The sequence below is a fragment of the Sorghum bicolor genome, chromosome 1, assembly GCF_000003195.3.
Source record: "Sorghum bicolor cultivar BTx623 chromosome 1, Sorghum_bicolor_NCBIv3, whole genome shotgun sequence".
NCBI lineage: Eukaryota > Viridiplantae > Streptophyta > Magnoliopsida > Poales > Poaceae > Sorghum > Sorghum bicolor.
The window spans coordinates 14,526,748-14,554,295 of NC_012870.2; the positions used below are offsets into that span (position 1 = coordinate 14,526,748).

At 42.5% G+C, this 27,548-nt stretch overlaps 1 protein-coding gene across 1 annotated transcript; it reads left to right on the top strand.

The window, feature by feature from the left end:
- Positions 24,735–27,319, top strand: LOC8062976 (alpha-1,4-glucan-protein synthase [UDP-forming]). The gene is made up of 4 exons (XM_002464215.2): positions 24,735–25,229; positions 26,080–26,330; positions 26,416–26,584; positions 26,689–27,319. The coding sequence occupies exons 1-4, from the start codon at positions 24,888–24,890 to the stop codon at positions 27,019–27,021; spliced, it is 1,095 nt and encodes a 364-aa protein (XP_002464260.1). The 5' UTR covers positions 24,735–24,887; the 3' UTR covers positions 27,022–27,319.

The following is a 27,548-nucleotide window of genomic DNA, read 5'->3' on the forward strand; positions in this document are numbered from 1 at the left end:
ACTTTTTTTCATGGTTTGCACAGGTTTTCACGAAGGTTGTGATTTCCACCGGATACGTTCCCAAGTTAAATAGGTACTCTGAATTTAAATTTAAACAGCTACTTTGAAGCCAGCATTAGCGAATATTTGCAAATTATGTGTTGCACCTTCTATATATATACAATTACTACTATGTCAAATATAACATTATTAGACTCTAAGTTGCGTAGGCTGGTGAAGAAAAAGATTATGGCACTACCCCCTTTACGTTTTGAATATCAAACCTCAAAATTCTGGACCTGCCCTGCATGACATGTGCTAGAGCAAATACGCATACATGTGCTAGCTCTTGGGGAAGCCAAAAATAGCCAACACATATAGTTACTACATGTAATGTATTAGGGAAACATGGTAAAGTTAGGGGTGTTTGGTTTGAGAAATGGGTGATCAATTATTTTCACAGTTCTTACTTTTTATTTCATTTGTGAAATAGAATAATTAATTTGATCACCACTTAACCCTCACAATTGGAATGAACTAGAATAACAATGCCACATAATTAATTTGGAGGGAGAAACCAATTAAGTTATCTAACCCACAAAAACACCATTATTAGCAGCCCTTTTGTTTGTTTGGCTGATAAGTGATAAGCTATGGTAACTAGTACTATTAGCTAATTTGTTGTGAGAGAAAAAAACTACTGACAGATTCGATTGAGCTCAAGTGAACAAGGTGGTGGTTTCGTTGGTTCAGCAATTAAACCAAACAAACCTGACTAACAAATTAAATTAAATTTACACGGAGACGGAAAGTGGTGCTCCTGCATTCATTATAGAATTGGTAGGTTCACTGGTAAGTCTATTATCGAGGACGTGGAGTTGCTTTTTCCGGTCATCCGTTAGTTAATTGGTTGCTGTGTTGTCCGGCCCAAAGTGTTCCTTGAAACCTACGTAAGCAAAAGCTTGACATTTTTGGTAGATCCCTGGGCCCTGCCGGTATGATATGCCTATCATATATTGGGTCTATGATCGAGGGCCCATTAGATGAGCCATCGTCCGGTTGGGGGGTCGAAACACGATCAGTTGGGCCCTTCAATTTGGGCCGCTGGTGCACCAGCCAGACTTTTAAAATTTTCGTTGACGCGGACATTTACGTCAACACGCTTCGTTGATGACTCGATGATTTTCCAAATCAATCATGCAGTGGCAGTGGCAGTGCTGTTTGTTCGATCGGGCAGGCATCATCAGTGGGACCTCTCTTGGGCCTTGTTTAGTTCACCCCAAAAATCAAAAAGTTTTCGAGATTTCTTGTCACATCGAATCTTGCGAGCTTTATATATAGACGAAAACAAAAACTAATTACACCGTTTGCCTGTAAATCGCGAGACGAATCTTTTGATTCTAGTTAGTCTATAATTGAACAATATTTACCATAAACAAATGAAAGTGCTACAGTAAAAAAATCTGAAATCTTTTCGCAACTAAACAATGCCTTGATTTATTTCTCACGTCACATTCACTCTTCACAGCAACAACGTCCGGTGGGTGGGTGAGGTAGCAGAGGTCCCAAATTGTAGGAGTAGGACGTACGTTCACGTACCATTGCATCATGGCACTTCATCTAATTAAGACTTCTTATTTGCAGAGCTATAAGACTATTGCATGCCACTGTTAAAGTTTCCAAGGACTATATTTTCACGACAGAATAGCCTGTCAGCCTCTTCTTCTTTTTTTAATTTATTGTGTGCATGGTTGCCTTCAACTATAGGTTACGTGTAGATCGAACTATAGGTTACGTGCAGGTTTAAGAATGCAACTATGGGTTGTGTACATATCAAACTAGTTTAACTTTAATTGAGCTTATGGGAATATTATTAATATTTATGTCTTCAATCTAGGGTTACTACGAAAATATATTTCATAATAACCATTTAGTGATATGTATCTTGTATTATAAATGTTACATATATTTTTATATAACTTTGATCAAACTTTAAATTATTTGATTTCTCGAGAAAAAAATGAGAATTACATTGTTTTGTGGATAGAGTAAAAAATGAGAATTAATGAGAATTACATTGTTTTGTGGATAGAGTAAAAAATGAGAATTAGCACCACTATACTATAATATTTTAGAGGGGTTGTCGCGACGAGTTCGCAACAGAGCCCTCATCTTAGGACCGGCACTACTCCTTGATATAAAGTATAGCGTGAGTTCATGTGCTGCTCTGCAAATTCCTCCAAATCCAAACACCATTTCCTATGTATTTTCTACGTTATTCTTTTCCTCTATTTTGGTAAGAACTCCACATTTAGTTCCTATATTTTTTTTCTATTTCTTTATTTGCATTCCTTCAATCCAAATATACTTTAAGTATTTAGTATACTAGAGACCGGTGACCTGTAGGTGTGGGCTAAGCCACTAGTCTCTCTCATCCGATACAAATTTATCTTTTTCTTAAGTGTGCTCTTAATGCATAAATTATCATAGTTTTTATAGATATTAATTGTACTGCTACCTAAGCATTTTGCTGATGTGGCAAGTTAGTTATTGAAGAGAGATAACAAAAATCATAGAGATCGGGTCTAGGTTAGAAACCATATCTACATGAGAACCAAGACATGAGTTGATGTGATTGGTTGAGAATTGAAAGAAAATGAATGCGTAGATAAAAGAATTACTATAAAGACTATTCATTGGAACCTGGCTTCTATATGTAGTGTCTATATATAAAAATTAGTATGTATAGAAATTACATATAGTTTTTAGTATTGGGAGTGCCCTAATGGCATCTTAGTTTAGGCCCAACCACTATCTTTTTCTTGATGGCATCTTAGCTTAGGCCCAACCTCTCTCTCTCTCTCTCTAAAAGAGGTTAGGTATCTGCTTTCATTTCAGAGGAGTACACAGTAGTACCGTGGCGTCAGCAACAAGGTCAATGCAAGTACGATTTTGTCTTTTTCCTTTTCTTGAACATTTTAGAGCAACTCAAGTCAAGCATATCCCTTTTTTCTAAAGAAAACTATCGTTTGGATGGAGTTGTCTTCATCAGCTCAAACAAATCTTTTTTTATTAGTGATCACCAATATTCACTTCAACTCTCCTAAATGGAAATAAAGGTGAAGAAGGATCTCTCCCATTAAATCCCTGGTAGGACCGGTAGGAAAAGTTGTAAGACACAATATAATCTAGGGTTCCATGAAAAAATGGCTCTAACTTCTCATAGCATTTTCCCAAGAGCTTTTTTTTTCCAAACCCATCTGTAGTAGGGCTCCAGGTGAAGCCATTTGGTTTGTGGTTTACATGAATTTCATGAAAAAAATAGAGGATTCTCTTTCCTATTGGACTCAACACTGTAGCACTCTTTGGCTCACAGGATTGAACCGTCGTAAGAAATCTATAGGAAACATTCTTGCATAGTTGATTTCGAAGGAAAAGTATGGGAAAAAACCATCCACTGCTACCTCTTTGTTTCTATGGCTTCTATAGGAACGAGGCAAATCAAGAGCTAAATCAAAGGTATCACATAGAAATGCCTGCTAGAAGACAAGCATCACGTCATACCATGGAAGATTATACAATTCTTATTCCTATGAATTTCTTATACTACCTAGATTGTTTCCCTATGTTTTCGAAATCTCTGTTTTGCAAGTGTATTCATGCAATATTCCTATTTTTTCTTATTCCTCTATGTTTCGCAATCATGTGTTCCAAAGGCACCCTTAGTGGGGCTTCACGATAAAGACAAAAAACATTTATTTAGAGCTATGTGTTGAACTTAACCTTAAACTAATAGGATCCTAAACTTAGACTGACACATGACCACAACATAAACATAATGCAGAAGAACTGAGTAGGTGTCAGATCGTAGTTGGACGCAGCCATAGCCTCTAGTGCTTATGCACTGCTCATAGCTGTAGTAGATGAAGACACATTGTCGGCTAGGGGTTTAGGAACCCTCTGCAGGCAACAAACATGAGGAGTCGGGTAGCGACCGCCTTCTGGGCGCCACCGGCACTACTTGGACAAGGAACAAACCTTTCTATAAACCTCTAGCGCCTAATAAAGTGATCGGTTTGTGTGATTAGTTTCACATGGGTGGCGGCGGCAGGGGCTTCTCCTTTATTTATAGATGCATTGTGGGTTAGGGCCAAACCCTAGAAATCTAAGGGTTGCATGCACTACTACAAAAATCTTATACGTGGTGGTCACTTTTAGTTATCAGAGGTGGGCCAAAGGCGTCCGTCGCGGTTGAAACGTCATGGTTAATCATGACTCTTCTCGGCGGTCGCCCGTGCCTATCACAGTTAATCGATTAACCGAGGTGGGCACGTTAGGATGCCCGCCTTGGTTAATCTTTTGGAAAAAACAAAAAAACCTAGCGAGTCCAATCGAGCCGCTGTCAGGCCCAATCAAGCCCGCTACGATGGCGGATCCAGCACCTCTGTGGCCATGTGAAGCGCCCCTGGTAAACCAGGAACTCAAATGTGATACAATACTAGTCCCAGGAGGCTAGTAACACATTTATTACATCAGATAAGTTTCAGCGCAGTAGTCTCGGTAAGCGTGGACAAGGAAGGCACGCTATAATAATAAGACACCAAAATACAACATAGGTCCAAAGGACCCAGAAACAAACGATATCACAATCGAACATCTGACGAGTCCCAATGCCATAGGCTTAGTTGGGTGCAGACACGACCTTACTCGAACGCCACTTGGGATCGAAGTCCGGATCTTCCTCTGTTTAATAAAGCAAGGGTGAATACAAAGTACTCAGCAAATCCAACCTTACCCTACGGAAGAGGATAACAATATATATGCATATGGATAAATCAAGGATGAGGCTTAGTTTTATTTGCATAAAGCTATCTTTTTACACATGCAAGGTTTCATTTCACAAATATTGTTGTAAAAGAACTCTTTTTCCACATATGATAGTATTTCTGAAAATGGGGGTCTGATCACAATTTTAAGTGTTGTTAAACCCTTGTTCCCACAACACAATGGCAGTTAACCATTTATTTCCAAAATTACACTCACTCTCATGTTTTTACTCATACCAACCCATCTAGTTGTTGAAACCAAAACATAACCCGTCCGAGACCGCGGACACGGCTATCCAGATAGATTTACACTCTGCAGAGGTTGTACACTTTTCCCACAAGTAGGATACCATAACTTACACTGTCGTGCAAGCACAGATCCATCAAAGTCATTACCCTCCATAGCTAAGTAATGGCGCTCACCACGGGAACACTAAGGCCACATCTCATGATACCACAATAATTCATAAAGCTCTTTTCATACATTTACACAATTTCACATACATCACTTAGTGTCCCGTTGCACACCTGCCTCCAGGTGATTGCCATACTAACTAGAGGGATTTAGACTAAGCCTTTCCCATGCAAGGCGAGTGGTTGTACGATAAATGAGTTAGGCAAGATGAATCATCAACTCAGTCCTTAATCAAGACAAGGCGGATATCTTCACGCTTAACCCCGCAAGGTATAAGCCACAACATCAGGGCATCCCCAAAAGAGATCCCATCCGCCCCATCTCCATAGTAATCTCATTTATAACTTGTTCATTAACCCTTTCATAATACCCACAATTTATTTTCACCACTCACACCTTTTACTTTTAAAATCATTATATTTGAGAAAATATAGCGATGAGTATCCAGGATGAGTAACAAGTCCTAAGCATACTAAATAATAATATTTCTGTCATAGCATATTATTTGTTCCTAAGTTCGAACAAGACAATTATCGGGTAATATCAATTCAAGGATGGCTATTTAACAGGTTTTAACTAAGCAGCGAAAATATTTCGTACATATATCGTACATGCAATATTTAAAACGGCTTCTACGGGTTGTGTTTAAAAATAGGATCAATATGCATCAAAGGGGATCGGTTGGACTTGCCTCCGTCGGCGTTCTCGACAAACTCCTGCTGACAGTCCGGGTCCTCGGCGTCAAACTCGCGGTACTCGTCTCCAACGTTCTCGTTTTCCGGCTCGTTCACTCCGTCAGCTAAAATACGCGACGACCAACTCAGACAACAAGCACAGATAAATAATCACATAAATTCAAATGAGCTCCAAAAATCATGAAATTAATATGGGAGGTAGATCATGATTTTAGATGAATTTAGGAAAAAGAATTATTAAAATCAGAGTTAGCATATGGCATTTGTGAAATGGCCGGACTTTAATCATGCGAAAAGGGCTAACGATGATTAAGAAATGGATGCTTCACGAGATGAATTTTGGCTGGTAGTGCATGTTGCATACATGCATGTACTATTTGGAGTAAATGCTTATGGCCCACACATGTATGGTTAGAGAGAAATTAGCAGAGGTCATTAGAGCTCTTCTGTATGTCATGGTTCTATTCGTGAAGTTCTTGACAGTGAATCGGTACAGACAAATACAAGGAAAAATACTGAAAAAAATACTACAGAAAGACAGAGAAGAGCAAGGAGATGCTCATGAGCTGCTCACCTCGTCTTGCGACGATAGTCGAGCTCGGCTTGTGCATATGGCCGTATACGGTATACGCGAAGTGAGAGCGAGTGAGTGAACCTGTTTCTCGGGTGGTGAGAGTGAGCATCCGAGGCTGGCTTTTTATAGGCCAAAGCGCTCAGCTTCGTGCCATTAAAAATGCTACTGTAGCGCACGGTCGGTGCCTCATTTGCATGCACGATGCATGCAAATGGACGGTGCCTAATCACCGTGTCCTTGCATGCAGGTGCATGCAAATGGACGGTGGCATGTCCTGCATGCATGCATGAGATATATATTCGTGTAGGTGCACTGCTATGTTTTCTTGCATGTAAGCTTGCTAGTACTCGCTGTTATTTATGCACGAAAAAAAAATATGGATGGATTAGATGGAGATACTATAGAGCTCAAATTATTTTATAGTTTTTGAAATATATTTTGAAAATAATTTTTAATGTGAGTGATTTTTGAATGTGAATTTTTGGGATGTTACAAACCTACCCCACTTAAAAGGAATCTCGTCCTCGAGATTCGGCTGGGTCCTAAATAGATGGGGAAACTCTTTTCTCAGGGCATCTTCTCTTTCCCATATTGCTTCTGCTTCAGTGTGTCTACTCCACTGAACACGACAAATTCGGACTGTTGTCGTTCGAGTTTGCTTGGTGACTGTATCTAGGATTTTTATTGGCACTTCTTGATATCCTAGGTCGTCTTGTAAATCAACTGTGTCTGGCGATATTTGTTCCTCTGGTACTCTAAGACATTTCTTCAATTGGGAGACATGAAACACATTGTGTATATCTGACATTTCTTCAGGTAGCCGAACACGATAGGCTACAGCTCTAATCCTCTGTAATACTTGATATGGTCCAATATACCGTGGTGCTAGCTTGCCTCTAACTTGGAACCTTCGAGTTCCTCGAATAGGAGAGACTTTGACATACACAAAATCTCCAACTGTAAAACTTAACTCTCTCCTTCTTTTATCAGAATAACTCTTTTGACGTGATTGTGCCTCTTTCAATTTTTCTCTGATTTCAGCTACACGATCTTCTGCTTCTTTTATAAGGGCCGGTCCAAGCAAAGTTCGTTCTCCAACTTCTGACCACATCAATGGGGTTCTAGATTTTCTTCCATATAGGGCCTCAAAAGGTGACATGCCCAAACTAGCTTGGTAACTGTTATTATAGGAGAACTCTGCATAAGTTAGGCTTTTCTCCCAATCTTTACCATACGTGAGCACACATGCTCTTAGCATATCTTCCATAATCTGATTTATTCTTTCAGTCTGACCATCTGTTTGAGGATGATAAGCTGAGCTAAAATCTAGCTTGGTTCCCATAGCTTTATGCAAACTTTTCCAGAACTTAGAGGTAAATTGGGTACCTCGGTCAGATACAATCCTACTTGGCACACCATGCAATTTGACTATGTTATCCACATATAGCTGGGCTAACTTGTCTCCACTATATTTGGTGCGTACAGGTATGAAGTGAGCAACCTTGGTAAGGCGGTCCACTATTACCCATATTGAATCATTTCCTTTCAGAGTTTTGGGTAATCCATTCACAAAATCCATGCCTATCTCATCCCATTTCCAAACAGGAATAGGCAATGGCTGGAGTAAGCCTGCTGGTTTCTGATGCTCTGCTTTAACCCTTTGGCATACATCACATTGTGCAACAAATCGTGCCACATCAGCTTTCATGCCATTCCACCAATATCTTTCTTTTAGGTCCATGTACATCTTGGTGGCACCAGGGTGGATAGAATAAGCTGAGTTATGGGCTTCATCAAGGATTAATTCTTGAAACTTTCCCTTCTTGGGCACACAAATCCTATTTTTATACCACAATACTCCTTTGTTATCCACTCTAAAGTATGGAGCTTTATTTTCTCCAGTCTGCTCACGAATCTTCATCAGATCCTTATCCTTATGTTGTGTTTGTTTGATTTCTTCCACAAGAGTTGGCTGCACCATCAAACTACCATTTTGAGGTTGACGTACTATATGCATGTTCAACTGTGTTATCTCTTCTTGTAGGTGAGTGTTCTTAGGCACCAACTGCTGACCATATGACCTTCTGCTTAGGGCATCTGCTACAACGTTGGCCTTTCCTGGGTGGTAATGAATCTCAAGGTTGTAGTCCTTGATTAACTCCAACCATCTTCTTTGCCTTAGGTTCAAGTCTGACTGTGTGAAGATGTACTTCAAACTCTTGTGATCAGTGTAGATTTCACACTTGTTTCCAATGAGGTAGTGTCTCCAAATCTTGAGAGCATGCACTATAGCTGCTAACTCCAAATCATGGGTAGGGTAATTTTGCTCATGAGGTCTAAGCTGACGGGATGCATAAGCAACCACTTTTCCTCCTTGCATGAGAACACATCCTAAACCTTGTCTTGAGGCATCACAATATATGATGAAATCTTGGTGAATGTCTGGTAAAGTTAACACTGGTGCTGTTGTCAGTCTCTTCTTCAACTCTTAGAAACTCTTCTCACATGATTCTGTCCAAGTGAATTTCTTATCCTTCCTAAGAAGCTCTGTTATGGGTCTAGCTATCTTGGAAAATCCTTCTATAAACCTTCGATAATATCCAGCTAATCCAAGAAAACTTCTAACCTCACTCACATTGGTGGGTTGCTGCCAATGGGAGACAGCTTCTACTTTCTCAGGGTCAACTGCAACTCCTTCAGCTGTCAAGATGTGGCCTAGAAATGCAACCTTCTCAAACCAAAATTCACACTTGCTGAATTTAGCATACAACTTGTGTCTTCTTAGTTTTTCCAATACTACTCTCAATTGTTGCCCATGTTCTTCAGCACTCTTAGAGTAGATAAGTATGTCATCAATGAAGACTACAACAAACTTATCTAACTCTTCCATGAATACCTTATTCATGAGGTTCATGAAATAGGTAGGGGCATTGGTTAATCCAAAAGACATCACTGTAAACTCATATTGTCCATATCTGGTTACAAAGGCTGTCTTGGGGACATCACTATTCTTGATCTTGAGTTGGTGAAAACCTGATCTCAAATCAATCTTAGAGAAATACTTGGCTCCTTTAAGCTGATCAAAAAGGCCATCTATCCTTGGTAGGGGATACTTATTCTTGATGGTGACTTCATTTAGGGACCTATAATCCACACACATCCTCATACTTCCATCTTTCTTCTTCACAAACAAGACTGGGGCTCTCCATGGTGAAGAACTAGGTCTAATATAACCTTTCTGCTGCAATTCTCTTAGTTGTTCTTTCAGTTCAGCTAGCTCTGCCGGAGCCATTCTGTAAGGTCTCTTGGCTATGGGGGCAGTCCCGGGGATAAGATCAATGATGAACTCTATATCCCTGTCTGATGGCATTCCAGGTAGTTCCTCAGGGAATACATCAGGGTATTCTTGCACTATAGGTACTTCCTCTATGGTCCTTGCATCCAAATTGAAGACCATTGGATTAACTTTAGACCCTCGGGTTTGGCATTTCACTTTAATCCCTTTATGGTTAACTAATGATACTTATTTGGATGCACAACTAATAATTCCATTATGTCTGGTTAACTAATCCATTCCAAGGATAACATCTATTCCTTTGGACTTGAGCACTACTAAGTCTGCTAAGAAAACTACCCCACTTAGAATGATCCTTACATTCGAACAACCTAGATGACATTTGATGTCAGACCCAGGTGTTCGGGTTATTAGGGGTAACTTTAGTAGTACTGTGGGTATTTGATGCTTCTCAACAAAACTTGATGATATGAATGAATGTGATGCTCCAGAATCAAATAATACTGTTGCAAGTACTGAATCGACTAAGAACTCACCAAGTACCACTCCTGAAGCAGTCTGAGCATCCTGAGCATGAATATGGTTGACACGGGCTCTACCATAGGATTGTTGAGGTTGCATCATCATCTGGCTATTATTGTTGGTGTTGCTATTGTTGCGAGGGAAACTACGGTTGACTCCAGACACTGCAGGTCTTGGTCCATTAACAGTGTGGGACTGAGTGGATACTGCTGGTGGGTTGTTCGTGTAGGGACAGTTGGCGATGTAGTGTCCAGTCTCATGGCAATTAAAGCAAGTCCTAACATTGTTTGTGACTTGACCAGTGTTGTTCTGTTGAGTCTTGCCATAAGTTTGATTTTGATAGGTTGTCTTAGGCTGATATGATGACTGCATTTGGTTATTGGAGACACTAGCAGGACAGCGAAACTGCATTGGGGCTTGAGTCCGCTGGCTTGGTTGGCTAAAGGTTTTCAGCCTCTGGGATCTAGCACCATCTTGAACCTTGCGCTCTAGAAACTTGCGCTTGTTTTCTTTTCTTTCTTCGGTCTTGGCCACATCAGTCAGAATGGTCCTGTTCATCAAGGTGTTGAAGTCTGGATAGATCTGTGGGGTCATGAGGGTTCTAAGCTCACAAGTCAATCCTTCTATGAACTTTGTCTTCTTCTTGGCATCAGTGTTGACCAATTCTGGGGCATAGCGAGACAACTCAGTGAATTGGAAGATGTATTCACTCAGAGTTTTATTTCCTTGCTTCAAGTTGCGAAATTCATCAGCCTTCAGCTTCATGATCCCATCGGGAATGTGGTACCGGCGAAATTCGTCCACAAATTCTTCCCATGTGATCGTGTTGGCATTGTCCACAACTCCACTATAGGCTTCCCACCAAGAAAGGGCAATTCCTGTCAGCTGATGAGATGCTAGCAGAACTCTATCCCTTCCATCGCAGTGGATTGTGTCCAACTTCCTTTCAATCACCTTAAGCCAATCATCTGCTTCCATGGGGTTGTCAGATCCAGTAAAGGTGGGTGGCTTAAGCCTCATGAACTCAGTCATCTTGTCTTGGACTCCGGCTCCACGGTTGTTCCTAGGGCGGTTCATGCCTTGAGCCAAGGTCTCCAGAAGGCGAGTCTGAGTTGCCATGACTTGTGCTAAGTCAATTGCTGGTGGAGGGGGCAAGTCATCTCCTTCATTATGGTTCCTAGTCTGACTCACTTCATCTTCATGAATACCATCCACATTTGCATTGGCTTGACTTCCATTTGGATTTTGGCTTTGTCTACTAGCTGCACGACCACTTGGTTGAGAGCGGGTAGCTGGTTTGGGAGGCATCTGTTGGTTAAGATGAGAAAGCATTAGATAAGGGTTAGATCTATTGAGTGATGTTGTTTTTTTTTTATTACGGCGTTATATTTTAAAAAGGTGCAAGTTTTAACACTTGCTATCCTGTAAGGGAACAACATAGAGCACTCAATTATTTAGCACAACCAACAAGCACAAATATATATTTTGAATAAGAGGACGGTTTACAACATAGTAATGGAGGAAATAAGCGTACTACAATACGGTTCATCTACTTTGAGGGTTGAACAAAAGTGAAGTAAACTTCACTTCCCCAAGACATAAGGAGGAACTAGGTGCTACTATTCTTCAACTTCTTCGGACAGAACGACTTCATTCCCTTGGTGTTGAGGAGGATCACGCTTTCGGCATTTGTGGTTCTTCTTTTGGACTAAGAGGTGGGTCACTGTCTTCTTTTGGTGCTGGCTGGGTGAGGAGGGAAAATCCTTCTTCCTTAGTGGACTCCAACTCTAAAGCTTCATGAGAGGCTTCTGTGGGTGGGGGAGCTGATGGCCCTTCTATGTCCATCTTTCTTTTGGTTTTTAGGGATATGATTGGGATACCTTTTAGGACTATGGGCTCTTGGTCTTCCTCTGCTAACATCCTTCTTTTGATCCTGGTGATAAGGTAGGCATCCTTCAACTCCTGAGCATGGCGGTCTTCAGCTGCCTTCAAGACTTCAGCAATGGCAGTTTCACGACTCTCGGCTGCAGCTGCTTGGGCCTGAGCTTCCGCGAGCTGCATATGGAGCTTTCTAACTATGATCTCGGCTTCCTCCGCACGATGGATGCACTTCCTTAACTCTGAGGCCTGCTCATCATATTGCTTATCTAGAGCAAGTAGGTATGTGGTCATAAATACCACAGTTGGGTCATCTTCAAGTGAGTAACGTCCTTGCAAGAGCTCCATGCGGGTCCTCCAAACTGGTCGGTCTTTTTCGTCGGGTGGAAAGAACCTCATGGGTGTACGGGTGATGGGCTTCTCGTAGATCTGGCATAGGTACCTCAAGGCTTTGCGGGCGACGACTTGATATGTATCTGCAAACCGAAATCCGGTCGCAGTCATGCTCCAAGCTTCAGCTATATTAGGGAAGTCCTCACTTTTCCCAATATAGACGGAAACTTCACACCGCTCGGTCTCATGCTCTTCATATTCTCTGTCTTCATATTCTGGGCGATCCTTGATTCCAAGTTTCTGCATGGTAGCATACAAGAGCTTGGGAAAGCCTTCTACACTTAGACAGTAACTGCTGGTCCAAACTCCTTCTGCCATCTGAGAGACATAGATGAGAGTAAATATTTTTTCAAATAGAGGGAAGAGGGTAAGAACTTTTGTAAAATACGTTTATTTAGTAAAATACTGGTCCAGAAAAGCCTAAGGTCGCGTCCTACAGCCAACTACGGCTCTGATACCACCTGAAGCGCCCCTGGTAAACCAGGAACTCAAATGTGATACAATACTAGTCCCAGGAGGCTAGTAACACATTTATTACATCAGATAAGTTTCAGCGCAGTAGTCTCGGTAAGCGTGGACAAGGAAGGCACGCTATAATAATAAGACACCAAAATACAACATAGGTCCAAAGGACCCAGAAACAAACGATATCACAATCGAACATCTAACGAGTCCCAATGCCACAGGCTTAGTTGGGTGCAGATACGACCTTACTCGAACGCCACTTCGGGATCGAAGTCCGGATCTTCCTCTGTTTAATAAAGCAAGGGTGAATACAAAGTACTCAGCAAATCCAACCTTACCCTACGGAAGAGGATAACAATATATATGCATATGGATAAATCAAGGATGAGGCTTAGTTTTATTTGCATAAAGCTATCTTTTTACACATGCAAGGTTTCATTTCACAAATACTGTTGTAAAAGAACTCTTTTTCCACATATGATAGTATTTCTGAAAATGGGGGTCTGATCACAATTTTAAGTGTTGTTGAACCCTTGTTCCCACAACACAATGGCAGTTAACCATTTATTTCCAAAATTACACTCACTCTCATGTTTTCACTCATACCAACACATCTAGTTGTTGAAACCAAACCATAACCCGTCCGAGACCGCGGACACGGCTATCCAGATAGATTTACACTATGCAGAGGTTGTACACTTTTCCCACAAGTAGGATACCATAACTTACACCGTCGTGCAAGCACAGATCCATCAAAGTCATTACCCTCCATAGCTAAGTAATGGCGCTCACCACGGAAACACTAAGGTCACATCTCATGATACCACAATAATTCACAAAGCTCTTTTCATACATTTCCACAATTTCACATACATCACTTAGTGTCCCGTTGCACACCTGCCTCCAGGTGATTGCCATACTAACTAGAGGGATTTAGACTAAGCCTTTCCCATGCAAGGCGAGTGGTTGTACGATAAATGAGTTAGGCAAGATGAATCATCAACTCAGTCCTTAATCAAGACAAGGCGGATATCTTCACGCTTAACCCCGCAAGGTATAAGCCACAACATCAGGGCATCCCCAAAAGAGATCCCATCCGCCCCATGTCCATAGTAATCTCATCTATAACTTGTTCATTAACCCTTTCATAATACCCACAATTTATTTTCACCACTCACACCTTTTACTTTTAAAATCATTATATTTGAGAAAATATAGCGATGAGTATCCAGGATGAGTAACAAGTCCTAAGCATACTAAATAATAATATTTCTGTCATAGCATATTATTTGTTCCTAAGTTCGAACAAGACAATTATCGGGTAATATCAATTCAAGGATGGCTATTCAACAGGTTTTAACTAAGCAGCGAAACTACTTCGTACATATATCGTACATGCAATATTTAAAACGGCTTCTACGGGTTGTGTTTAAAAATAGGATCAATATGCATCAAAGGGGATCGGTTGGACTTGCCTCCGTCGGCGTCCTCGACAAACTCCTGCTGACAGTCCGGGTCCTCGGCGTCAAACTCGCGGTACTCGTCTCCAACGTTCTCGTTTTCCGCCTCGTTCACTCCGTCAGCTAAAATACGCGACGACCGACTCAGACAACAAGCACAGATAAATAATCACATAAATTCAAATGAGCTCCAAAAATCATGAAATTAATATGGGAGGTAGATCATGATTTTAGATGAATTTAGAAAAAAGAATTATTAAAATCAGAGTTAGCATGTGGCATTTGTGAAATGGCCGGACTTTAATCATGCGAAAAGGGCTAACGATGATTAAGAAATGGATGCTTCACGAGATGAATTTTGGCTGGTAGTGCATGTTGCATGCATGCATGTACTATTTGGAGTTAATGCTTATGGCCCACACATGCATGGTTAGAGAGAAATTAACAGGGGTCATTAGTGCTCTTCTGTATGTCTTGGTTCTATTCGTGGAGTTCTTAGCAGTGAATCGGTACAGACAAATACAAAGAAAAATACTGAAAAAAATACTACAGAAAGACAGAGAAGAGCAAGGAGATGCTCATGAGCTGCTCACCTCGTCTTGCGACGACAGTCGAGCTCGGCTTGTGCGTGTGACCGTATACGGTATACGCGAAGTGAGAGCGAGTGAGCGAGTGAGTGAACGTGTTTCTCGGGTGGTGAGAGTGAGCACCCGAGGCTGGCTTTTTATAGGCCAAAGCGCTCAGCTGCGTGCCATTAAAAATGCTACTGTAGCGCACGGTCGGTGTCTAATTTGCATGCACGATGCATGCAAATGGACAGTGCCTAATCACCGTGTCCTTGCATGCAGGTGCATGCAAATGGACGGTGGCATGTCCTGCATGCATGCATGCATGAGATATATATTCGTGTAGGTGCACTGCTATGTTTTCTTGCACGTAAGCTTGCTAGTACTCGCTGTTATTTATGCACGAAAAAAAATATGGATGGATTAGATGGAGATACTATAGAGCTCAAATTATTTTATAGTTTTTGAAATATATTTTGAAAATAATTTTTAATGCGAGTGATTTTTGAATGTGAATTTTTGGGATGTTACACCATGCGTCGTGCGGCCCTACGTCGTCGTTGCCCTCCTCGTCAGATCCGCGTTCGCCGCTACCACCGAACGAGGAGAGGCCACCGCATCTAATTGTCTCCTCGCCATATCCATGCACGGTGTGGCCGCCTCCTCGTCGGATCCTCACCGTAGCAACTAACCACGCCACCGTAGCTGGAGGAGGTCGCCAAAGACCTATCGTCGCGGATCTACAAGGGTGGGAGTGTGAGGGATGGGATCCACCTTGGATATGAGAGAGAAGAGAGGGGGTCATACCTCCTTGCACCGAATCCATGAACCGCTAGGCCTCCACGCCGCCATTAGGGCCTCACCTCCACCATCACTAGATCTACCCTCGCCGGGGCCGGATCCGGCCTCCACCTCGCCATCGTCGTGGAGGGAGAGGGGCGTCGTCTAGGACATAGCCCCCTACCACTGTGGTGGTTCCTGCGCTCGCCACCACTACTGCTCCGGGTAGGAAAGGAGAGGGGAGAGGAGGGAAGGGAGGCAGGGGAGGGGGAGGGGAGGGAGGCGTCGTCGGGTGAGAAGGGAAAGGAGGTGCCACGATGGGTGGGGAAGGAAAGGAAGGCAGAGGCATTGTGTCACGAGAGGAAGGAGGGAAGGAGGCGCGAAAGAGTGGCTGAGTGGCTACGGGGTTGCCAAAACCCTAACACACGCATACATATACAGTGGCGAAGTAGTGGACTGCCGTGGATTTGTGGGCTAGGCCTGATTTATGGAGGCGGGTCTTATATTGTGCCTGCCTTGGTTAATAAATTTACCGAAGTGGCCGTCTTAACTGCTGAGGTGATCATCTTAAGACACCCGCAACGGTAAATCGTTTTTTCGAGGCAGACAAAAGTGTCCACATCGGTAAATAAAAGGTGTCCGCCTCTCTTAATCGGGGCATTAACCGTGATGGGCAAAATGGATGCCCGCCTCGCTTAAGTTTTGGGGGGTGTCTTGCAAAATCATTTATGTAGTAATGATGTCACCAGTCACGACAAATCTAACTTGTTAGATACGTTTTGACAAGTGGACCAAAACTTAAGGCTTAATTAATCTCGGGATTAACCGAGGTCACAATATAACACTCTGCTCAAGGTGCCCTTACATTCATTTGTTCCAAACACACCATATGCATGCAGCGGCTAGCGATGCAAGTAGTAATCACTAATCAGAGGTGTCGGCAGGGCCAAATTACATGGGTAGTAAACGGTGGACGATGCATGAGCAGAGAGAGCCCTGCTGGGGTGTCGGTGGACAATTAAAAAAAAAAAAACCCTAGCGGCGGGCGCCGAGCGGCAAGGCCAGCTAGGCGGTGAGAAGCATGTGCGTTTCACTTGAGGACCCGGCGGCCGGCTCTGGATCGGCAGCCAGCACCAGCACCAGCAGGGACAGGGACGAGGAGGAGTCGAGGAGAGCAGTAGCTCGATCGGTGCGTAATTCACTTGAGCATGTGCTGCCGGCTCGATCCGGCCGGCCGGCCGGAGTGGTGGTAGCCACCACCACCGTCGTTGTTTGTGATTCCGATCCACGTGCATGCACGTAGATGTAAACCTTACAACGTGGAAAAGGCGCAAAGGCAAACAAGAAACAACGAACGAAGCTGCTGCTAGCTACCTAAGCTATATATAGCCGGCCTGGATATACATATATGCATATATATACTAGCTTGTGCTGCTGGATCTATCTACTTCAACGGCGAGACCAAGAGAGACACCACACCACCGGTACTACAGCACAGCGAGGCGCACATGCATGCATCGTGAGTGACGCGGCACACTGCAGGCCCCAACTAAGGTCTTGAATAGAAAGCCAAAAACTTTTTAAGATTTTCCGTCATATCGAATCTTACGCCATATGAATAGAGTATTAAATATAGATTAAAAAATTAATTATACAGTTAGTCTGCAATTTGCAAGACGAATTTTTTAAACTTAGTTAGTCTATAATTAGACAATAATTATCACATATAAACAAAAGTGCTATAGTAGTTCGAAAAGCTTTTGCAAGAAACTAAACAAAGGCATAAATGTCATTGTGGCCTTGTGGGTACCTGACTGCCGTGCCGAGGTGATATGATGATGGAGGCCGGGTGTGATCTGATCTATCCATCTCCGATCCTCAACCAAGATTTTCTTTTTTTAAAAAAAAAAAATATATACTTATTAGATGATGATTACAAACTACTAGTAGTACTATATATTAAACTCTTGAGTAGGTAGCTAGCTAGCTAGGACTTGCTGTTGCTATACTTGATCCCTCTACTGCCTACTGCGTGCGTCGTTAGAGGGAGTGCTGTGTGTGCTTATGATGAGGGGTGTTGAGTGTACTTGTTGACCTCATTATGCATGGTTTGGTTGGATCATCCCTAGCAAGGTAGTAGTCGGTAGTAGATGATCCTGTGGTTACGTAACTACCAATGTGGTGGAGTTCTCCTAGTGTTTTTAGTTGGTAATAAAACACTACCACTAGTCAAAACACTAGGAAATCCTCACTAGGAGGTATTTACTAGGGAAAGTTTATACTAATTTTTGAATGCTAAAATACTAGGAGAACCCCTCGCTACTAGGAGAAATTGAAAAATCTGGTTGTGACATGTCGGTTGACCTTGCGCGGTTAAGCTGCCTGTCTGCATTTTTCCTTGCCTCCATGTGTGGACTAGGAGACTGTCTGGAATAATAAATCCACTCCGTTTATAGAATAATATATATGTACGTACCCATACCAGCCCATCGACGATGTGTCATTACTGTTGTTTTAGTATATATTGTAATAGAGTGCTACGTGCCCGATCCAGCATGGCAACATGCATATGCGCATAGTAGTAGGAGTGACCTCTCCCTCTAATAGTCTCATGCCAAGACCAAACCGGTACTAAGCTAGTAGCTAGCTAGCGTCCGAGCAACATATGAAAAATCTAGCGACCTACTCCCTCCAACCTAAAATGGAGTATAACGCCGAGATGATTTTAAGTTATCCCGCCACCACCATTGGCTATCATGGCCTCCAACCCGTCTTAGTCCGACCGTCTCCACCGCTATTAGAACCTTAATGTCATCCTCTCACTGTCCCCACTGCCTTGGCGTCCTATCTCCCCTGAGCCCCTTCTCGTCTAAGCTTACCAAAGTTAGGGAAGGAGAGAGAGAGAGAGAGAGAGAGAGAGAGAGAGAGAGAGAGAGAGAGAGATGACCTGCCTCGTCGGAACCCTAGCGCCTTCATCTCCTCTCTGGCAAGGGCATGGGCACAGGCGCAGGCACCGGTAGGGGAGGGGCAGAAGAGGAAAGGCGTGGGGGAGGAAGAAGAGGTGTGGGAGGCCAAAATCGAGATTGATTTCAGACACTGAAATACAATAATTGTGAAAAATTATGTATCTGAATGGAGGGAGTATTACCGAGAGAAGAGCAAGAGGGAAGCCGACCCCCGATCCAGGTCTGATCGTGGTTCGATGGCCACCACCCACCAGCAAAGGCTGGCACACAGGATGATTCCTCTTTTGCATTTACGCGTATTACGTACGTGCATCTGAAAACGAAAACGAACCGTGCATGGTGTACTGATTCCACCACGCGGCCGTCAACAACCAATCCAAGAATGCATGAGAAGGGGGCTTTACATTACCTTTTTTATATATAATTACACACAGCTTGTGAGCTTGGTTTGGCTGGAGGTGGCACCAACGGTCGATCGTCGGTGGCGCGCATGCATGCATGTCGCCGGCCGGACGGGGCGGGCACGCTTTGACTTTGGGATTGGGAGTTTGGTTGGTATACGTACGTTGGGTTTAGGCCTGCCCGGGACCGTTCACAGGGAGGTGCATGGTGCTACGTCGCTTTTGTTTCCAGCCTAACTATAAATTGTACGTACTTGCAGTACTTATATTTTATATACGACAAAATATAGTTTACTTGTGTTGGCTCAGATATCCGAACGAAGACGGAGAACCAAGCTCCATTTGCGTCGCTTGATTAAAAATAACGTTTTTTATTCGACTACGACTAAGGATGTGACATGTGGGTACTATAGAAAATATCTTCCACTTATGATAATATGTCATCAAACGAAACTTCTCGTAATAGTGTGTTGCTCCCACCTTTAGGGTGCGTGTGCCGACTGAATTCCCCTCACTCAATCATCTCTAACAATTGAGTTAACTTGATTATGTATATTTGCTTTATTTGTCCATCCCACCATTAACAATTCAATGGTTTTTTTTGTGTGATGGTAGCACTGTCATGAATATTCAATTGTAAATGAGATAATAGGTGACATATTCATTTGGGGTCTAAACCAAAATGGGAACTAGCTATTCAGTACATTCTTGATATTAGTTCCTTATCAACAATGAAATTTGGCGTATGAAGTCATCAAATATTTATGAGGTTCATAAAAAGAAGAGTTATTCGTACCAAGAATAATCTATCTAGAAGAAACCAGAATCAAAGTAAAAAAACAATTGCAGTTTTTTTGTCTAGAAGAAAAATGGGGGGACAATCAGTCTACAACATTTTGTTTTATTGGCATTATGCTAGTGTATGTTTGTAACATTACACCGTCTATTAATATGTTCGATATGCATGGTCAATCACTATGCATGCGTACAAGGGTCTAGCATTAGACTTAAATGTTGAATCAGGGGTTTTCAGCTTTGTGATCGTTATTAAAATATTGCTCAATAGGAATGAAGTAATATTTTTTTACACAAATTTTAATCCATGTCCCTTTTAGAGGTACTATTCGAGGGGGCACACTGTCTGCATCGGCAAAATGATGGTGGAAAGAAGATTTTTACTTCAGCACACCCGTAGATCTTCGCCTTCCATTGATAAGATCTTTTTTTTGTCTGTATAATTACATGTTATATTAGGCCATTAGAGGGTATTTGGCAAATTGGCAAGACTCCTTCAAAATGCTTCTGGCTCTTCTATTTTTCACCGGAAAAAGACACCTCTCCTACAATATGTTTGGAGTAGCCGGAGCTGAGGAGAAACCCTACTGATGATCTCTTAATGTCAAACTTCCGTTCGTTGGGTCATTTCCTTCATCGTTTGTTGGTGGATTTGATAGAAGCTAATATGCATCTTTACAATAGGATTGATGCATTTCGCATTGAAAAATTGAATCCAGAACACTTGACGTGAAATTGTGGTAACTTGGCTAACGTAATCTTTGAGAAGCTCGATCGGAAGCTCCGGTTATAAGAAAAATCTGCTGATAACCTGGCTACTTGTTTGTCCTGTACTATCGCGGAAGGGATTAAGGGATTATTAAGATGGTGGCATGCCTCCGAAATTTAAGCACAACTAAAAGTATATTTGGGACTTGGCAGATACTAGTATAAGTTTATACGGAGTTGTATACGTTTAGTCAAAAACGAAAGAATATATTAGTAGTAGCAGTAGTAGCATGTACGCTAGCATACACGGTCAACGAATAGCACGGATCGCGGAAGAAGACGACGACGAGGTCTGCAGAGATAGCGATAGCGACGACCCGCGCCCGGGGTGCGCAACTGGCCAGACACGCCAGCGACCGTCTCAGAGAAGCTGCAGCTTGCAAGCGACCGTCTCGTTACGAGTCAAGTGGCACTAGTAGTGGTAGGCTACTAGTACTAGAGATATCGGAGACGTTTGGCCACGGTGGGCCCGTGGGCGTTTGACCCGTTATCATCCCCCCGTTTCCACCGGTCCGCGACGCGCGGTGACGGTGCGGGTGCGGGCCGAGTCCAACAAGTCGAACGAACCCTTCCCGCCGAACCAGTGGGGAGGTGGGGGCGGAGGCGGCCAGGTCGATCGGCCGCGTGCCACCGACTGGGACTGGGATGGGGGTGCACAGCACAGCACAGCTAGCAAGCGCCGCCGACGAGCTGGCTGCCTCCCACGCCGATGCTCCCCTAGCACTAGCACTAGCACTAGCACTAGCAGGCAGGCTCCATGCCGTTTTGACCCGGCCAGCTCACTCGCATCTCACCGCACACGCACCCGCACCCACGCCGCGTACGCGGACGCGGTACGCCTCCGTCGTTTGTTTACCTGGCTGCTTTCCTCTCACAGGCACAGCCGGAGGACTGCCGGGTCTCCGCCTCCGGTCTCAGTTTCGTCCTCGCCGTCAACTCGGCCTCTTGATCGCTTAGTTTTATTAATCAAATCTGTTGTCAGCGATTCAATAGTATTTTTCTCTTACAATAAATCAGTTAATAGTATTTTCTGTCATGGCTTATTAGCCAAACGAACAAGGCGACATGCCTAATTACTGATTAACCTAAATTAGCTACTATAAACAACTAGTTAAAAACTTGACTAATAAATTAATCCATCTATTTACCCTCCCGCGTTTTGGATACGTTATAATTAATTTTAGCTAATTGTATTGTATTGTATCTAAACATATCTTATTAATCACACTGATTCACTAGCGGTGCTAGTAGAAAAAGAAAGGAATACGCCTACAGTCTTCTCCGAGGATAAGCAAAACGTAGGCATTCTTCCTCCTTGTTTTAAACATCCTTCAGCACAAAACGTCTTGTAAAATAAAAATTAAAGCATACCATGCCTATTTTTTTTTCCTGGCACGCCTAAACCATTGGCGTGCACAGCAATGGGATTTTAATTTTTATTTAAGGTAAAACCGCTAGAACTTCATTTACAATCAACAGTATTACACAGTCACAATTCAACTTCTAGGTTGTGGACGATCTCGCACAACAATGATCCATCTAGTTGCAAATTGGAAATTTAGCCTTTTGCTACAATTACAGTCGACTATTGATCTTTTACACGACTATAATGAAAAGGAAGTAGTGACAACTAGAAGCATACATTGTGTGTTGCTGCGAGAATTGTGGATGATTTAGGATGAAAATAGACTGTGCATAATTAATTATACAATAGGATAAACTATTATAAATTGATGTGGCGTGGATAAATATATAGTGGATGATGTATCTCGCTGATATGTATATCATAATTTTATATACTAGTGGGTTGTAATTGAATCTGATATGGACTGTTGATGTGAACAATTTGCATGCCACGATAGAACTATAGTGGGGTTTAAGATTATAGATATAGATATATATATATATAGATATATATATATATATATATATATATATATATATATAGAAATAGATATAGAAATAGATGTATAAATATAGACATAAATATAGATATATTTTTCCTTCATATCTTAGGATAGTCTAACTGTTTCTCGTTTCCACTGGAAATAGTGTGGACAAGTTTCATTCTCATGAAACTCCATTCACCTCATGAAACTTTTATCATATATGACTTCATTAATACTACGTCAAATTAGCATATTTAGTGCTTATAAAACTCTCAAGAACTCCATTAAGACTGGGCTTATAAAATGAACACCTAGAAATCTAAAATCAATTTGTGCTAAAGTTATGGATATGCTGATAATGTGTTATTACAGTGGCTAATATTCCCTAATTGCTTTCAAGGCAAAAAAAAGTTCCCACGCTTTTCTAGGCAAAGAAGAAATTTCCATATTTTTTGTTGTATTATGGCAAGGAGAAATGAAATTTTTATAATAGCGTCTTTGTTGTTAATAAGTTTTTAATATAACCAAACAAAGTTCCCACTCTTTTCAACATCTCGTGTTGTCAACATTTGGTCCTTCGGTACCCTTTGTTGTTGCCTAACCCCCAATAGTCATTGTTGTCCTTTGGTACCAAACAATAACCCTTTGTTGTTGCCTTAAAACTCTAACCTCTCCATTCATAGTCATTGTTGAGAGTCATTCCTTACTATTGTTCTTATTGCCGAAGAAGGTAGTAGCATGTTTATTATTACTCTAATTCTAATAAATGTATTTACCTTGATGATGTATATTGTCCTAAATCAAATTATTTTTGGGAATACCATATATAAAGATGAAATCGTTTAGAAATTCCACTCTTACCAAGAAGAGGGACTCCAGTAGGAAGATATCACCTTAGCCATTAACATCATTCCTTTGAGGATCACATATTTAAACCACGCTATGTGGAAGAATGCTTAAATGGTAACACAACTGTTTCAAGAGAAAAATATGGTCAACCATGTACACAAATACACAAGTTATTCCTTTAATATAAATAAACTACTACTTAAATATGCTCAACCACTTTATTATAACATATTGAGGGTCTATTTGGTATGATTCTGACTCTTGACATAGTAATTTACTACTTAAATATGCTCAACCACTTTCTTAGAACATACTCCCTCCATATAGGATTTAGAAGTCGTTTAAGACAGCGACACAGTCTCCAAAAACACAACTTTGACCTCTTAATTTTATAAAAAATATATAGGAAAAAAAGATATATGTATACATTTATGAAAGTATTTTTCAAGACAAAACTATTCATATAATTTTCACATTTACAAACTCAACAATTTAAAAGTTATTGATGATTTATATTTCCAGTGTTTGACCCAAACGTTATCCAAAACGTCTTCTAAATCCTATACGAGGAGAGCATTAAGTGGTTTGTTTGGTATGATTCTGACTCTTGAATATAGTGCACAAAGAAGTTAGAGCTGGTAAAACCCAAATTAACAATTTCACTAGCTCCTAATTCATCTTAAGAAGATGATGACTTATTATTCGTATATAATAGCTACAATGCATTTAGGATGTACAATTAAGCTCTATCAACAAGACCTTAAATAATCATTTTATTCATCTGGATTGTTTCACTAACCATTTTTTTATTGTAATTTCTCTTGAAGTGGTAGAATTTTGTTAGTGGAGTGGTAGATGCACATGGCTAATAAATTTTGTAAAAAGAAATTCATTCACATTTTAAAAATGTCTCCACCACATGTATGTAGTACATAATACTGCACCTCCAGTAGCTTCCAACGCACCGACATGTCTACTCCCAGATCCAAGCCAGTTTTTGGATCCATTAGAAAATTCATTCATTCATCAAACGTATATGACGTATAGAAAAAGAAAATTCTCAAAGCTAACAACAAAGGCAAAGCGAAGACTATAGAGAATAGATTTTTTTTTTTGAGATCAACTATAGAGAATAGATGGGAGAGGGAAAAAAAAAAAGAATCGAAGAGGGAGAGGGGCCATCCGCGTCCTCCTCCTATATAAGGACCAGGTCCTCCCACCGCTTCCTCCCACGCCTCCCAACCTCCTCTGCTCCCAAGATCTCCTCCCCACCCACCTCCCGGTCCGGTCCGGTAGCAGAGAGCGGAGAGGGGGCAGAGAGATCGAGATCCGGAGGCGCGAGCACCACCACCACCACCACGACCTGCGGCAATGGCGGGCACGGTGACGGTCCCGGGGGCGTCGGTCCCCTCGACGCCGCTGCTCAAGGACGAGCTGGACATCGTGATCCCGACGATCCGCAACCTCGACTTCCTCGAGATGTGGAGGCCCTTCTTCCAGCCCTACCACCTCATCATCGTGCAGGACGGCGACCCCACCAAGACCATCAAGGTGCCCGAGGGCTTCGACTACGAGCTCTACAACCGCAACGACATCAACCGCATCCTCGGCCCCAAGGCCTCCTGCATCTCCTTCAAGGACTCGGCGTGCCGCTGCTTCGGCTACATGGTCTCCAAGAAGAAGTACATCTACACCATCGACGACGACTGCTTCGTAAGCCCCCGCCTCCTTCTTCTCTCTCGTTTCGTCTCGTTCGTTCAATTCCGCGTGGATCCGAAGGTCTTGACGCCGGATCTGGGTCAAATTCGATCGAATTGGCCCAGATCCGCCCGGATCAGATCTGGATCTAGCCGCGCGCGGTCAAACGCGTTGATCCGTAGGAGCTTGGGCGTAGTCTAGCATTACGGATCTGGATCCGTCGTAGCAGCTGGCTGTGCTCAGTAGCTAGCTCTAGTGCCTTCGTTCCGACAGGAAACAGGGGATGCTGCCAGCTAGCCATACCTACGCTCGGGGGTTGCTAGATGGTTGCCACCTCGTACTGGTAGTTAGTGCCTTGTCGGTTACAAGGGTCCTTTTCATCTTGGCCAGGGGTCCTTGTTTATGTGATCCCATCGCGGATCACAACCTTGGCACATTCAGTTTGTCATTTACTTAATAACCAAAACGTGCCAGAATGCTCTAATGTCATTGGATCTGGACTAGATGGTTGCTTCAGATCAGATCCGAGCAGTGACAACTTTTGTAATTCACATTAGTTCAGTTTTTATATCCTCCATGTAAGATCCACATCACTACATTCATAATTCTGATAATGGAACTAGCAGCATCATGATTTTGGAAGTAGTATCCAGCAGTCCAATCAAATTCTGAATTTTGATCACCTGAGCTAGCAGCACTGTGATCTGTCAGAAACATTAGCAGTAATATCCAGCTATGTGATCAAATTATGAATTTTACCTTATGAATTTTACCATCTAGGCAGCAGGTGCCACGATCTGACATAGAGCTACATCATTGCACACCTGCTATTTTACTGCACTAACAAAATATCTGTGTCATTTAGGTTGCCAAGGACCCAACTGGCAAGGATATCAATGCTCTTGAGCAGCACATCAAGAACATCATGAGCCCATCCACCCCGTTCTTCTTCAACACCCTGTATGACCCCTACCGCGAGGGTGCTGACTTTGTGCGTGGATACCCCTTCAGCCTCAGGGAGGGTACCCACACTGCTGTCTCCCATGGCCTGTGGCTGAACATCCCTGACTATGATGCTCCCACACAGCTGGTCAAGCCTAAGGAGAGGAACGAGAGGTATTGCATTTTGTTCCTGTTTTCAATCTGACATTCTGGCAACTTGTCCTGCTGCATCAAGGGTTGGGTCTAACTCTCCTTTTAGGTATGTTGATGCTGTCATGACAATCCCCAAGGGAACCTTGTTCCCCATGTGCGGCATGAACCTCTGCTTCGACAGGGATCTCATTGGCCCTGCTATGTACTTTGGTCTCATGGGTGATGGCCAGCCCATTGGTCGCTACGACGACATGTGGGCAGGATGGTGTGTCAAGGTGTGTGGTTGCTCTGTTCTTTGCTTCTACAGTTGTTTACTTTGTCCCCAAAACATAATGTCCATTGGACTGATGATGATTTTACAACTGAAACAATAAATTAGGTCATCTGCGACCACTTGAGCCTGGGAGTCAAGACCGGTCTGCCATACATCTGGCACAGCAAGGCTAGCAACCCCTTTGTCAACTTGAGGAAGGAATACAAGGGCATCTTCTGGCAGGAGGACATCATCCCCTTCTTCCAGAACGTGACCATCCCCAAGGATTGCGACACTGTCCAGAAGTGCTACATCTACCTCTCTGGACAGGTGAAGGAGAAGCTGGGCACGATTGACCCCTACTTTGTCAAGCTCGCCGACGCCATGGTCACCTGGATTGAGGCCTGGGATGAGCTGAACCCAGCTACCCCTGCCACCGAGAATGGCAAGGCCAAGTAGATGGGAGTTCCAGGGGTGCCTTCACTGCCCACTGAAGTGAAAAGAAAGTATGATTGGGTCCTGCCTAGGCCCCATAGATATAGCTCTTTTTGAGAGGGAAGAGAGATTAATTCAGCAGCAGCTTTTATAAATTCTTTGTTGTTATGAAGCAGGTGGTTCTTTTGTAGTTGATGAAAGGGATTTGTCGTCACTATCATTTACATAATTCAGACAATAATTTATATTGTGTAATTTTGAGAATCAAAGCACTGTTTGTGTTATAGCATCTCTATGAATGTGCACTGCTGCCTTTTTTTTCTCTCCTTGTGTTGCCAAGGCGATAGTTCAGATTTCAGATTGTCAGCCTGAATGCCCATTGATCTGCTCTGTCTATGCTTACTACATCAGTTGCTCTGAAGTCTGAACTTTGACCTGTGGAAGCTCTGGACCTCTGGTGGTGTTGTCTTACCCAGGCTTACAGAATCAGTAGGAGTAGCTCTGAACTCTGAGCTGTGGAAGCTGTGGTAGTATTATGATGATATGGTCTT

Excerpts from the sequence above, each read along its gene's own strand:
- LOC8062976 (XM_002464215.2), top strand. The coding sequence starts at position 24,888 with ATGGCGGGCACGGTGACGGTCCCGGGGGCGTCGGTCCCCTCGACGCCG. Across the intron at positions 26,331-26,415 it reads CCTAAGGAGAGGAACGAGAG|GTATGTTGATGCTGTCATGA; the intron begins GTATTGCATTTT and ends CTCTCCTTTTAG. Across the intron at positions 26,585-26,688 it reads GGGCAGGATGGTGTGTCAAG|GTCATCTGCGACCACTTGAG; the intron begins GTGTGTGGTTGC and ends ACAATAAATTAG.